At 39.8% G+C, this 13,688-nt stretch overlaps 2 protein-coding genes across 7 annotated transcripts in view; one reads left to right on the top strand and one right to left on the bottom strand.

Annotated features, from left to right (window-relative positions):
* RAVER2 (ribonucleoprotein, PTB binding 2) overlaps window positions 1–6,537 on the top strand; it is a 55,080-nt gene extending 48,543 nt beyond the window's left edge. For 3 of the 5 annotated variants that reach the window (XM_067535566.1, XM_067535569.1, XM_067535570.1), the window contains exons 11-14: window positions 3–151; window positions 808–897; window positions 1,548–1,673; window positions 4,112–6,537. In XM_067535566.1, the coding sequence (XP_067391667.1) occupies window positions 3–151; window positions 808–897; window positions 1,548–1,673; window positions 4,112–4,240 (494 nt within the window). In that variant the 3' untranslated portion in view covers window positions 4,241–6,537. The remainder of the gene's footprint in view (window positions 1–2; window positions 152–807; window positions 898–1,547; window positions 1,674–4,111) is intronic. The other 2 variants (XM_067535568.1, XM_067535571.1) reach the window with 1 other exon arrangement.
* Window positions 6,538–6,658: 121 nt separating this feature from the next.
* The window catches only part of JAK1 (Janus kinase 1), an 82,380-nt gene continuing 75,350 nt past the window's right edge, over window positions 6,659–13,688 (bottom strand). For both annotated transcript variants that reach the window (XM_067535565.1, XM_067535564.1), the window contains exons 20-25: window positions 12,984–13,176; window positions 12,194–12,318; window positions 11,085–11,257; window positions 10,462–10,579; window positions 9,838–9,948; window positions 6,659–8,424 (exon numbers count right to left, since the gene is read on the bottom strand). In XM_067535565.1, coding sequence (XP_067391666.1) covers window positions 8,323–8,424; window positions 9,838–9,948; window positions 10,462–10,579; window positions 11,085–11,257; window positions 12,194–12,318; window positions 12,984–13,176 — 822 coding nt within the window. In that variant the 3' untranslated portion in view covers window positions 6,659–8,322. The remainder of the gene's footprint in view (window positions 8,425–9,837; window positions 9,949–10,461; window positions 10,580–11,084; window positions 11,258–12,193; window positions 12,319–12,983; window positions 13,177–13,688) is intronic.

Raw genomic sequence — 13,688 nt, forward strand, 5'->3', positions numbered from 1 at the left:
AGCAGCAGTTGCCAGGAAAGCAACTAGTACTCAGCAGCAGACTGGGCTTTCAAGCAACATACTGGACGCAGCAGTCTCTCAGGGAACTACATCACAACATGCAGTGGAAAACTGTTTTAATTATTCTCAGCAGTATGGAGATTACACACAGGTATGTTAGCTAACCGTACTTTCCTTCCTCTAATGGGGTGTTGGGTATATTTTTATTTCTTTATTACCTCCAGATAACTGAAGTTACACTGTAGTTGCATGTGGTTGTTGTGTGTTTTACTTGGAGTAGGGTCTGTCATAAAGATCTCCCATAGTTCTGTGAAGATGGTGGAGTTACTTGGCTTAATGGTTCTGTCAGTTATAGAGCATTCAGATCACGTTTTATGTCATTAATAAACAATGGGACGTCACCACTCAGGTCCTGTGTAAATTCTGAGGACAAGTGCAGAATTAAGTCTTTTTTCATGAACTATAAGATAAACAAATTCCAAACCAGTGAATCAAGTTATGTAATGTGTAGTGGGCATCAGAGTCATATACCATACTAGCTGAAGTTGAGCTGTATAATTGCTATATATCTTCTGGGCGAGTAGAAGACATTTTTGTGGTCAATCTGACACCTATCACATAATCACTTAAAACTTACTTTTAGCTGTTCTGTTTGATTTTTATTATTGGTTTTAAATCTATTTTGGTGTGTCTTGGAGAGCTTTGTCTTTAATTAAATCTAGTGCTCTGTGAAGGGCATGTGGAATTGCTATAAAGTAAAATCATGCTAGCAAGCAGATGAAGTGAGGATGTTTGTTTCATTTATAGGAGGCTGTCCAGCAGTGGTATCAGCATTATGCTCAGGCATACAATGCTACCCAAGCAAGAGCAGGTGAATTTGAAAACGAAGCCTCTGAGGTAAAAGTAAAATGATTTTCCTTCACATCTCCATTGACTGCTTCTCTCATTCAGCATTAGGATGCACATATGCTTCTGCACTACAATAAACAGAAAGGACCAGATTGTGTGGGCAAAATGGCTCAGTGCAGTCACCATGTGGCTCCCAGACACAGTTATTCTTTGGGATTCCCTACATTTTTCTGTACCTAGGTTCCTACAATGTAAAGTTTTCACCATATGCTGTAAAACAGAACAGGAGAGTACATTAAAAATGCTCATATGTTGCACCGATAGAACAGTAGAAGTGGACAAATAGATCAGCAAGTTATTTCCCACCAATGTGTTATACAAAAGCTATTTAACTCTCACATCAGTATAGAGCCCCAGAAGGGAGATGCAATGCAAATAGGAGGCAAATACAAAGCCAAATTTTCTTCCTTTTTAAAGGGTCATGTGCATAAAGTTTTGAAAAAAATCCTACATCAGGCTCAATGCCGTAGGCCTGAGCTGTTTCTGAATTGAGAATGCTTTCCTTTAGAAACTTGGGTGGACTCAGATATTTCCATATCCAACCACTGTAGTTACCGCAGTCAAGTAAGAGTAATTACTTAAAAATAAATAATTTTGTTTTGACCTTTGGTTTATCATGGATCCTTTTCTGCATTTAGGAACCTGCTATATCTTATGGAGACTACAATACATATTTGCATGTTATGCCTTCATATTACACTGGAGTCCAGGGATCATACCAGCCAGGCAGCTTGCAGCTTACTCCACAGAATCCATTAAATAAGGTGAGAAGAGAAATTAAAGAGTACTGTAATTTCAGACACGGCCAAATCTAGATGCGGGTGGTAGCATTCCTTGTTTGTCTCTTGCTGCCACCAAGTGGCTAAAAGATCATTAGAGCTTTTGAAAGTATCGCACCAACCATGTTGGGTAAACTGGCAAATCTGAACCTTGTGGCACTTGCCAAGCGAATTCCAGTTTTCTGTTTACATCTTAAGTTTCAGGGTAGCCTTGGCTTTGTGCAGGATCAAATCTAGATGCTGGTGGTAACCCTTGTTATTTGTCTGGCAAGAACTGGCTTAAATGTAACTTGAATGCATGTAGCTGTGTGTTGTGAAATCTGTAGGTGCACATAGATTTCACTTTAAGTTCCCAAACACAGGGCTGGAAAATCTGTCATTAGGTTCCATCCAGACAGAGTTGTAACAGCTCAGAGAGGAAAGAAATAATTCAGGTGTTTGAGATAACTGCTGATTTTTGAGCCCCTTTTTCTAGTTAAAGGAGGAAAATCCATAGGTGGAGTTGATGTTAGACAGCTTGCTGAAAAGCTTGTATTAATGCCACATTCCATAGAAGGCAGTCAGAGACCATTCCCTTGGCATGGTCTAAAGAAATATGCAGTCTGCCTTGCACCCAGATACTTGTCTGAATCCTGGTAGTACATGATGAATCTATAGCCCAAAATAAAGCTCTTTATTTCGATACCCAAGCTTTGCACTACATTTTTTCCAGCATCTGCAAAGCACATTTCAGAGATGAATTTCAAAGAGACCACATCCTGAGATTTGTGTGTGTATATAAATAATTAAAGAAATTGTGATAGACTGGGATATTAGCTCTTAGTGGCGATGGTTAGAATTTCTTGACTAAATAGCTACTGCATTAGTGCGTAATATACAACACCTCAACTTCTAAGGAAGGTGTTGGTATTATCTAGGGTCACAAAAAGTCCTGTCCACTTTTCTCATACATGGAAAAGTTTTCTTCTTGTTTTCTTTATTGTAAAGTACGTTTAACAAAGTGTGGCCCTTATGGTCATTGTCAATTTGTCTTGTGTAATTGTGTAATGTCCTATTACCACTAAAGGAAAACTTAGTCAATTGGGGGTGGGGGGCGGAAAAGTAGTTTCAAGTACAATATATACTCCTAAGTCCTGTGTGGTTTTATAATGTATTCCTGCTTTTTAAATATGCCTTTTCTGTCTCCTCTTGCAGTGTGAAAGACCCACACACACAGCAGGAAAATCTGTTTCCCCCTTGTCAGTCAATGAAACTGACTACATATGTGGTGCTGCTAAATGCACACACTGAAAAAATAGCAAACTAATTACTTTCTGTAATCTGCTTGATTTAGGAATCTTGGCTATTACCTGGCTCAGGAGTCAGTAGAAGGTTTCAGATAGAAGTGAGCTTTAAAAGTTGACAGGGTCTCTTGAAGTTAGGATAGGTTGGACTTGTATTTATATTTGTAGCTTGGTGGTGTAATTTGCACCTGCAGTTGAATTTCACAGAACTATATACTTGTGTCTTTAATTACAGTGCCCCATTGCAGGCATGATTTAGGTACCTAGATCTCTGCTAGCAGTTCACGTCGCAGAAGCAAGTTACCTTCACAGTGAATAGGCTAAGTCTCAGCATGGCTGAAAAGCTACCCCTTCAAATCACGTTTTAAATGGGAGTAATAATTCAGCCTAATCATCTTTTCAAGACAGAGGACAAAATTAAAGGCTGTAAAGGTTTTCATTAAGATCACTTTTGCAGCATTTTGGGAGCTGTTAACATAGTGTGACAGTACGTCCTGAGAACAGTGCAGCATATTGTAGTAAGATTTGTCCCATTAAACAGAATGTTTCCTTTTTATATAAAGTGTAACCACTTCCATGAACTTTGGTTTTTTTATTTCTGTACAGATAAAATGCACACACACAAACAGGCCTGTCACTGCACGTCGTTGGACTGTCTGGAAACGGTTCAAACCTTCAAGTATCTCAGCAACTACATGCGGCTGTGTATTAAGCCAAGAGGAGTTGGGAGGAAAAAAATTAGATAAGTTCAAGGAGGATAGGTCCATCAATGGCTATCAGCCAAGATGGTCAGGGATGCAACCCCATCCCATGCTCTGGGTGTCTCTAAGCCTCTGACTGCCAGAAGCTGGGACTGGAGGACAGGATGGGTCACTTGAAATTGCTGTTCTGTTCATTCCCTCTGAAGCATTTTGCAGTGTTCATTGTCAGAAGACAGGATACTGAGTTAGTTGGACCGTTGTTCTGATCCAGTATGGCTGTTGGATATGGGAGATTGTGGAGTCAGTGTAGATGCCTCTGTTTATAGCACACCTTAACATAACCCACCATCTTCAGCTTGGAACTCTTTATAAACACAAATAATACTGTTTTCTCTGATCATTTAGTTTGGGTTGCCACTTACTTTCTTCTTTTGCATAGGTGGCACCAGTAAGAAGTGAAAAGCGAAGTTCTTCACATCTCCTTTCTTCCCCAGAAGCTGGCCCAGTGGAATATATTGGCCAGAATACTCAGGGCCACAGCATCACATTATGCAGGATCCTACCTTAAAAAAAAGCGTGTTTATTGAGATCCAATCAACAAATCCTGCCTTAAAGTCAAGTGACCTTTTTGTACCTTTTGTATTTATTGCTGCCTTAATTTCAAACCCATCCATCTTTATATAGGGTGACAAATTCCCAAAAGGAACAATTCAGGCAAATTTGCCAAATAAGCTATATGTAGCAATAAAGACAACTAGTTGGACATTTTTCACTCACTATTTGCCTTGTTAAATAATACAAGGGTGTCTCCCTTAGTACATTATCTTGACATTGTAAATTGTTGAAATTGACAATGTTGTCTTAAGCCTGCAAAGAAGTTTCCTTTGGTGATTGTTGATGTATCAGTCAAAAGCAATAAAAATAGTGGCAAGGGACACTTTTCATTTGCTCTTTATGTGAGGAAGTTGAGACTGAGTCTTAACCACAAGTTTTTTTTAAAAACTCGTGTGCTTTTCAATTTTTCCTTTTCCAGAGTTGAGCTTTCTTCACTTACAGCCTTTACATTTTTTTAAAATTTCCCTAAAACATTGGAGACACCCCGAATATATTAACATAGAGTCCATGAGCTTTTCAGTAAATGGTATGTTAAAAATAGTTTGTTATAATGTGTGCCTACCAGAATCAATCTAGAGTACATAGGTGCTAGTTAGAGCAAACGTGTAATCTTAGCTATTGATATTCTTTACCCAGGAGGTAGGTGGTTATCATTTTTATATGCAATTTTACTGTTTGTGAATTTGTTTCTTCCCTAATCTGCTTCTCAAAACTGTGTAAAATACTAGGTCTTGCTAAGCATTGGATTTGAATTGGTGTAAGAAAGTCAACAGCCTCCCAAAAACTAAAATGCAAAAGCCACTCTCCACTTAGTGATGAACATTCAAGGTGCAGGAATCAATAATCAAAATAATTTCAACAATTTTGTAAGTGGATCAGTATAAAAGCTGCTCAAAAGGAAGCTAGAACTTTAACAGCCAATCTTGTTTTCTCTAATTTCTGGCTGGTTCAGACAGTAGAGGAGGAAATGCTGCCCAGACCAATACACCTAACCTAGTTTGGTTTTGTTAATCCCATTTTCCTTTTTAACCTTCAGTCCAGTCTATTTCCAGATGTCAAACTTACTTCTGTAATTTGCTTCAGCCATCCCCATCCCCACTGCTAGTTTGGGACCCAAACCAGCTAACTTCTGCGTGCCCTTGATACTCATTGACTACAGGATTAGACCTTTATTGTGTATTAGCTTTTGCAGCAATAGTCCTCTTTAGACTAATCTATACTCACTAAATTCTCACTGGCATCTATGGGTATGATGCATCTGATATGGCATAGAGGCAGCTGGGTTTCTTATTTACACCTAGTTTATACATATTCATTCCATCCCTTTGAACCCTTTCATTCAAAAGTTTTTCATTATAAACTCCTTTTGTCACCATGAACCTTTCCCACTTCCTCTTTCCTAAGCCCCATTCTCTTCATTTTTTATACAGAGTATCATTTTCTTCAAGGAATTACTTCTCTTGCAGTATGATAACTGGTACTGTACTGAGTCTCTGCCAGTCAGAATTGGAATAGTTTTTTGCCTTTGTCTAGTGCTTTTTTGGCCTTTTTTCCTCCCTGACTTGTGCACTGGGCTGACCATTCAGCAACTTTCAAAACTTGATTTTTTTTCCGCTCAGACTTCATGATTCTTTATATTAAATTTGATTTACCAGCTACAAGACTCATCACCCAATGTCCTTAAATCAAATGTTATTTTTTTGCCTACAATTTTTGTATCTGAATCCATGTTTTCATTACTAATTTTCATATAAGTTAAAGTATGAATAGGATACCTGTGAATTAGCCTTCTTGTAATCCTTTTGCAACTCAGCATTTCCATCTGTGACTAAACTGCAATGATAGTGTGATTCATGTAGTGCACCAGCCTGAAAATTTAATTTAATTTCTTTATAAAATTCTGAGGTTATCTTTTAAGCCATTTTTAAAATTGATTTAAAAAAATGTCTTAGGTAAACTTGATTTTGCAGTAGCTGAGATACAAGATATTTTTTAGAAAATACACTTTGTGTTATGTAGATGTTCTGCACTGCCGCCTTACAACAGCAGAAGACAATGCATTTGATATGAGAATGAGTGGGTTTATTGAGATTTTACATGTATGTATGTATAATTGGTGTTGAAAATTCACCTGTAGTATTTTGTTTAAACTGTTGTTTCAGAACTGTCACCCTTTCCAACAAAATAAATTACTGCTGCATTTACAGTGGAATTTTAGTTTGAAAGGATAAAATCTGCAGCCTACTCTCACTCAGTGGAAGTCTTGTGCTTTGTAACATATCAGTGTGCTATTTACAAAGTTTCACATTTATCTTCCCTAAAAAAAGTAACAGCTTTGCCCAGTGTAATTTATAATTAACACATACATACGTGAAGAAAAAAAACTTTATTAATTTGTATAAAGAGTAACAAAGTGCATATAGATTCTACTCAGGTTCATAAATGAAGTACAGAAATAAAAAATAATACTGTAAAAATGAATCTTAACTGTTTGAGGTTCAATAATTACATTTATACTTTTAATGTTTAAAGACATTTTTCAGTTATTGCCGACACTAAATGTGCCCTCTAAACATTTTCAGACTCCACGTTTGAGGGAGACAATATTGCCTAAATTCTAGGAAGAGGATTAACAAAAGGTTTCCAGTTTGACTTACCCACCATCAATAAAAACTTTTCAAATTCACCTAAAGTAGGTTCCAGGTGCCCTCGATTCAAGTACAAAATCTGTTTATGATCACAGGACTCCCGCAGCCCCAGACCCCACTGGTTAATTGCCTAATTAGGCAATCTGCATACCAAATTGGGGTCCAAATGCTGTTTCTAATGCAATAACTCTGGATAAGTGAATAGTCTAAATACTCATTTACTTTTTGTCCCTTGTGTTTTTTAAACAGCTGTTAATAAATGCAATGAAGTGCAGGACAGGAAAATGTCTGGCTCAAAAAAAACCTAATTGCCAGGAAAATCCTCATTGTGATGGCACAATCAGTTCACAAAAACATTACTCTAACTGACCCTCAGAACTCTTCAGTTCCCCTACACCTCATTGGAGAATGAATGCAGTTAAAAGAGTGCTTTTCATCACAGTAATGGCCTGACATCTTATGTTCTTAACTATTGTGAATATTTAATTTCCCTTCCTCACTTCCCCAAGCTGCAGCACTTGTGAACATCACAGCATAACTGTAATTGGGTTTATAGGATGCTATAAAAATGGTGGGAAATGTTTATCTTAGGAGTTTGGGGGGTTTTTTGTTTTCATAAAAGTAAAAAAAAAGCTGTAGTAAGAAACGGTTTCTACAATGAAATGCAAAATCATAAATGCTGGTAAATGCTTTTTTTGGAATATTTACATATATAAGTTTTATTTTATTAAATATAAAAGCTCAGGACTTCAGATTGTGGGTTAAAGCTGTTTGGTAAGATAAGACTGATTGATACTGTATCTGAACTGAATATTATGTGCCTGAATTTTAAAAAAAACCTTTTTTTTTTAAATGCAAGTGCATCTAAAGAAGATGACCTTTTCTCCTCAGCCAACTTTTTTTTTTTAAATATCCTTACCACCCTCCTAAAAAAATATTTCCATGGCAATTTAATTGCCATGGAAAGTTCTGCTCAATCTTCTGGGTTAGTTATTCAGGAAAATCATTCTAATTGCAGAACACTTGTTTAATGTATGTCATCAGTTGGCATGCAATGTGACCTGTGGCCATCATAATTTCCCTTTCTTGACACAGTTCTTTCCAATTTGTGTTATAATCTAAGTGGTAGACAGGGTGTTCAATGAACAGATACTGTTTTAATAAGTAATACTCTGAACAAGAGCAGAATGCTTAAAGATTTTCTATTATGGAATTTAAATATTTTGCTCCAAGTGTTCACTAGATCAAAAAAGGAAATCACTGGAAAAAGAAACCCTTAAATGCGTATTAGCATAGCCAGAGTACAAACTACAGTAGTTAAAAATAAAAGAACCTGGGCATTTATACTTGACATACATTTAAAGCAGTGACAATTCAAAAACGTTAATTATAATTTATTTATAAGTGCTTCAAAGCCTTGAATAAGGTTCTGAAAGGTCGTCCGTTCACCTGGATTGTGTATCCAGCATTTCCTCATCAGCTGGTCAACCTAGCAACGAGAAATGTTTTTTTAAAAGGATGCATAGTAGACTGTTTGTTTTCCTAATAAAGGACCAGCGTCTCAGCTGGTGTCAACTGCAGTAGCTCCACTAAAGCCAACAGAGCAAAGCCGATTTGCACTAGCTGAGAATCTGAGCCAAAGTGAACTTCTGTAACATTTTAAAATCAAAGGTCTGTGTCCATCTGGGTTGAGAAAAAGCGTCAGGCACATTAGTTATGAGAACAGGTAGAAAGAACCACACCACCTTTATCTAAGGATACTTAGAGCATTATAGGCTATACTGCACAGAAGTGAGCCCTAAGTATTAAAGGGTAACAGCTTAGTGCATATGCTCACAGCTGCCTCTAGTGGGGCCTAAAACCTTGATCCAACTCCCTCTAAAATCAATAGGAACAGAGGGAGTTGGATCAGGCACTAATCACCAGCTCCTTAAAAGGAAAAGTCACTGTCCTTTAGCAAAAGTGGTAGAGACCTTTGGTGATGGTATCGACAGTCCCACTTTCATCCTCTGGTGAATGGGGTGTCTATATGACCACAGCCTCAATGTGGTACACATGCACCAGCTCTGTGCTACAGACATCAAAAGAATATATAACGAATTATAGGGAACTCAGCCCTTAAAGAGGTTTTTGTTTCCATGGAGGTGTCAGACTTTGGAATCTCATTAGAAAAAAATTTAAAGCGTCAGAAAACTTGAGAAGAATGCTTCTCTACTATCAAATCTTTGGCATCACGAACAGAAATGTAGCCAAACTGTTCAGTCATGATATTGTGACAGGGCCAGACCTGATAAGGGTGCTGGAAGGCATATATATTAGCCCCAGGCTCATTAAATCCTTATTCCCTGGGTGATTCAGCTGGGGTTACTCCAGGGCAATTAGGCCAGCTGAGCCCAGTTATGGAGCAGTTAAACGCCTCCATTTCAGGCAGACGGGGGCAGCTGAGAGGGAATTGGGTGAAAGAGCGGAGCAGAGCTGCTACAAGCACCAAGCCACGGGAATTAGGGAGAACCAGCGCCGCGCAAACAACTGGGCAGAGAGACGGAAGGGGGAAACCAGCCTACCCGATTCCAGGAAGTGGACTGCAAGCACGGGGGCTATGGACAAGCGACCCAGGGAAGGTAAGTAGCTCATGAACTAAGCCGTTCGAGGCTACTTCTCGCAGGGTCCCTGGGTTGGGGCCTGGGGTAGAGGGCGGGGACCGGCTGCGTGCCCGCCCGCCCCCGCCCCCTCCCCCACTCCCACCTAGCCACACCACTGGCGTAGCCGACGAAAGTGCAGGACCCACAGGGGCAGGATGGGCCTACCTCGCCACAACATGAAACTTCTCTTGCTGCTATATTCAACAGAGTAAAGGGGGAAAGTTTACTTGCATACATTTGGCAACCAAGCTAGTTTATACCTCTTCTGGGGCGTTTGGTGGACGGGGCAAGCGTTTTCCTTCTGCCAATACTCGTACAAGCCGCGTTACTGTCATCTGGCCTTGAGTTGGGCCAATCATATTCAAAAACTCCTGTAACAAGTAAAAGCCACATGGATCATTTATTTATAATTCTTGCCAAATGAATCCATAACAGTTAAACTTGACATGAGAAATACTTAATCTCAAAATGACGACAAATAATAAACCCCTATTTGAAAGGCAGCATGCAGTGTTCCCATTTCTCACCCATCCCCCATCCAATCATGAGAATACAGGCAGCACAATTTTTTAAACATGAGATATCTAATACCGGCATGTAGATACTCAAATTTGTTCGTAAGCATAAATGTTTAGTGATGGTTTGAGGATCCAGATGTGAGAATCCATGTTTGAAATGAGCCCTCCGGGGCTTTTCTTTCCAGAATCTAGAGAAATTCATTCCACCTCTTGTTTGACTTTAAGTAAGTTATAATGATTCAAGTCCTGTCTTTTTAAACAAAGCTCAAGTTGATATTTTTCAAAAGATACTTATGAGCAGAATTAGTGTTGAATTAAAATTAAATCATTGATGTTGAAGTAACATTTCCTTTCACAACCACTCACCGCCATTGGACTGGAATCTGAATCACAGTAGGTAAGTAGTTCATACAGCGTCACTCCAAATGACCACACATCTGACGCAATATAAAACTTGCTCTGAAGCAGACATTCGGGAGCATACCTACGGATGTGACATGACTCTGTTAAATTTCTGTAAGTGCTACACAAATTCACTCAATACATACATGCCTGCTGTAAAAGGTAAAAGTGATGGCTTAACCCCCATGCATTTAAAATAAGTTGCAGATGGTATAATTTGTGTGGAACACAGGAACGAACGTGAGTATATAAAAGGAATTATACACACCCCAAAGCCCTCTCTCACCACAGGATTTGAGCTGCCGCACAAACAATCAAAATATATCGTCTAGGTGAAACCCTTCTGTGGCCCATCAATGAGAAATCAAATCCAATATTTTTAAAAACAGTGTAATCATTAAAAATGAGAGGTGTGGATGGTAATATGGAGTGTGTGTGTGTGTGTGTGTGTGTGTTTTATTTAACTTTGGAAAACATCACTTATCAAAACAGAAAAATAATTCCAAAAAGCGTTAGTCTACTGGAGCAGGTTAAATTAGTACATTACACAGACTAGTTAATGAAGCTGAGGTGTCGTATCCTATTACCAAAACACAGGACTGTCGAGATCATCTTTGACAGTGTAGTACTCCTTATTGGTTTCAATCACTTTGGTGAGGCCAAAGTCCCCAATCTTCACTCTGTTCTCACTTTCAACAAGGACGTTTCTTGCTGCTAAGTCCCGGTGAACATATTGACGCGAGCCCAAATAATCCATTCCCTGAAGAGGGAGAAAAAGCCTGTTACGCTAACTTCCCTGGGCGTTCAAGTCCATGTTTCTTTCCTGACCTTTCTTCATAAATCTGTTCCCCAGCTTCTCCTTCTACTTCACTCACTACTCATGCCTTCATCATCTCTACTGGTGGTTCTTCTTTTCTCTCCTCTCCTCCATTTTGTCAGTCTGTCCTCAGTTGCTTCTCCTTCTGAACTCTGCCTTTGGATGGCCTGACATGCTTTTTCTGGTCTCCCCTGACTACCTATCTCTGCTCAGCCTTGCACCTAGCTGTACTTCCAGAATCTATTTCTTAATGACCCACTAATTTCAAATTAGATCCAGCTAAAATGGTATCTAATCCCCCATCACCACTGTCCCTTCAACCCTCCTCCCAAGCTCACAACCTGTCTGTCACCTCTACCCCTCACTTTCCGAACACACTGCCACTCGTGCTGTTGTGACTACGATTCCACTTGCTCCCTCATCTTCTGCATTAAGTGCACCCCCCCTGGTCCTGGCTTGTTTTTGAGACCTTGCACAGCTCTTCCCTTGCCTGCTGTCTGGCTCTTGTTTCCAGCTTCTCTGCGCTGCTCCTCAGGCCCCTCTCCTGAATGTTCCCTTTTGTCCCGCTGCCTCTCTGCTTAACAGCTTTTCACACCAATTATCTTTGCTGGAGCTGCCTCCTGCTTTTCTGGGTGACTAGCATCTTCCCTTTCTTCCTTCAAAAATCACTCGCTCCTCCGTGGCTCTCCACACTGACAGCCACTATATCCCCAAGTTTCAGCTGCTGGACACAAGGTCAGAGACACCAGCTGCTTTAGAATGCAACCCCCTTCGGGGCAGGGACCTTGACCATGCAAGCAGCTCCCTTTCCCTTTGATTCAAGTACTTACAAATTAAACATAGATCGTGCTGCTGAAAGGCTCCATTTTCCAGGCTTACCTTACAGATCTGAACTGCGTATCTTAGCTGGTGTTTCAGGGTGATTTTGCTCTTGTTCCGTGGGAGATACTCCTTAAGGCTCCCAGAAGGAAGAAACTCCATTATGAGTTTAATCCCACTTCCTCCTAAAAACATAATAAGAGCATTCATTTCCCCATATCTTTAACGCCAACACTCATCCTTGCCCAACAGTTACCACTTTAGTGGCATTTAAGATCTCAGGGCTTTTTCTTATACTTGGAATTATTATTTATATTCATGGCTGGGCTGCCTAAAGGCTCCATTCAGAATTGGCGACACCCATAGTGCTGGGTGTTGTGTAAATGTACAGAAAGACAGAGACCCTACATCAAAAGACAAATAACTGGCGCCCATCGTCAAAGACTGACTAGTGATCTTTGTGACAAGGTGGAAATGTAGACAGAGCCAAGAGAAGGCTTGAATGTAAATTATGACCTCAGTAAGAACTCCTCAGTAACAAATGGGCAATGCAATTGCTTGATATGTGGTGTAGTTATGATTATGCCTATGCTTCCATTATAAACCCTCTATTTTCCATGGGATTGTAATTGAGATCTCATTAATTGCCTACACACATTTTTCGTGAGCGGGGCAGCCAGTGTGGCCACTTTAAAGTTTTGAGAGCATAAAAAGGGAAGGGAAGACATTTCAGAGAGATTTTTAACTACTATACCAAGAAGAAAAAATATCTAAGTTCCTATCCAGAGTAAGTTTTTATGCTGAACCTTAGAAGGAAAATCTTATATTTTTAATCTTCTTGAGAATTTACCATCTTCTATGCAAATTCCCTTGTATTTCACAATGTTTTCATGGTAAAGATTCCTCAGGATTTCAATTTCTTTCTTCAGATCAGCGATATGATTCCCACCACTTTCAGGTTTCAGGGACTTTACTGCCATCTGCTCTCCTGTATTATCACCTTCTGGATCATACCTGCAGAGTTCAACCTTGCCAAAGTGACCCTGATTTGAAAAGAAAAAAGGAAACCATTTTGGACTGTGAACACTAGCTGGGTAATATTCAGTGACATAACTTCAGGCGTTTACAATTCAGTTTTTCCCCATCATGCTACAGAAAGTGTACATCAAAAAGACACACTGGAGATGCTGCTCCTTTGGGTCACAAATCGCCATTGAATTCTGATCACCCAGGGCTAGTTTTTGCCCCAAATCCGTGCGTGGCATGCACCTTCCATGTGTGGCTTTGTCCTTCATTATCCTGAAGTGGACAGCCTAGAGGCCTGCACCCACGCTATCCCAGCCTATGCAGTGGAGGCACCTGCAAATCATCCCCTTCCCACCCCACCCACAGCCCGCTTAAAAGTGCACACCACCTCTTCAAAGACGCCTCCGCATTGGGAGGATTCCTTGGTTGGCAGGCAGTGAGGGTGTCCAAAGTAGCCACGCTACCAAGGAGCAGTGTCAGTGAGAGACAAAGTTTAGTCATATTTCTGCTGCTAGATGTTACGGCCTAA

This window comes from Emydura macquarii, unplaced genomic scaffold (genome assembly GCF_026122565.2).
Source record: "Emydura macquarii macquarii isolate MOO-44397 ecotype Brisbane River unplaced genomic scaffold, CSIRO-AGI_Emac_v2 contig_3506, whole genome shotgun sequence".
Lineage (NCBI taxonomy): Eukaryota > Metazoa > Chordata > Testudines > Chelidae > Emydura > Emydura macquarii.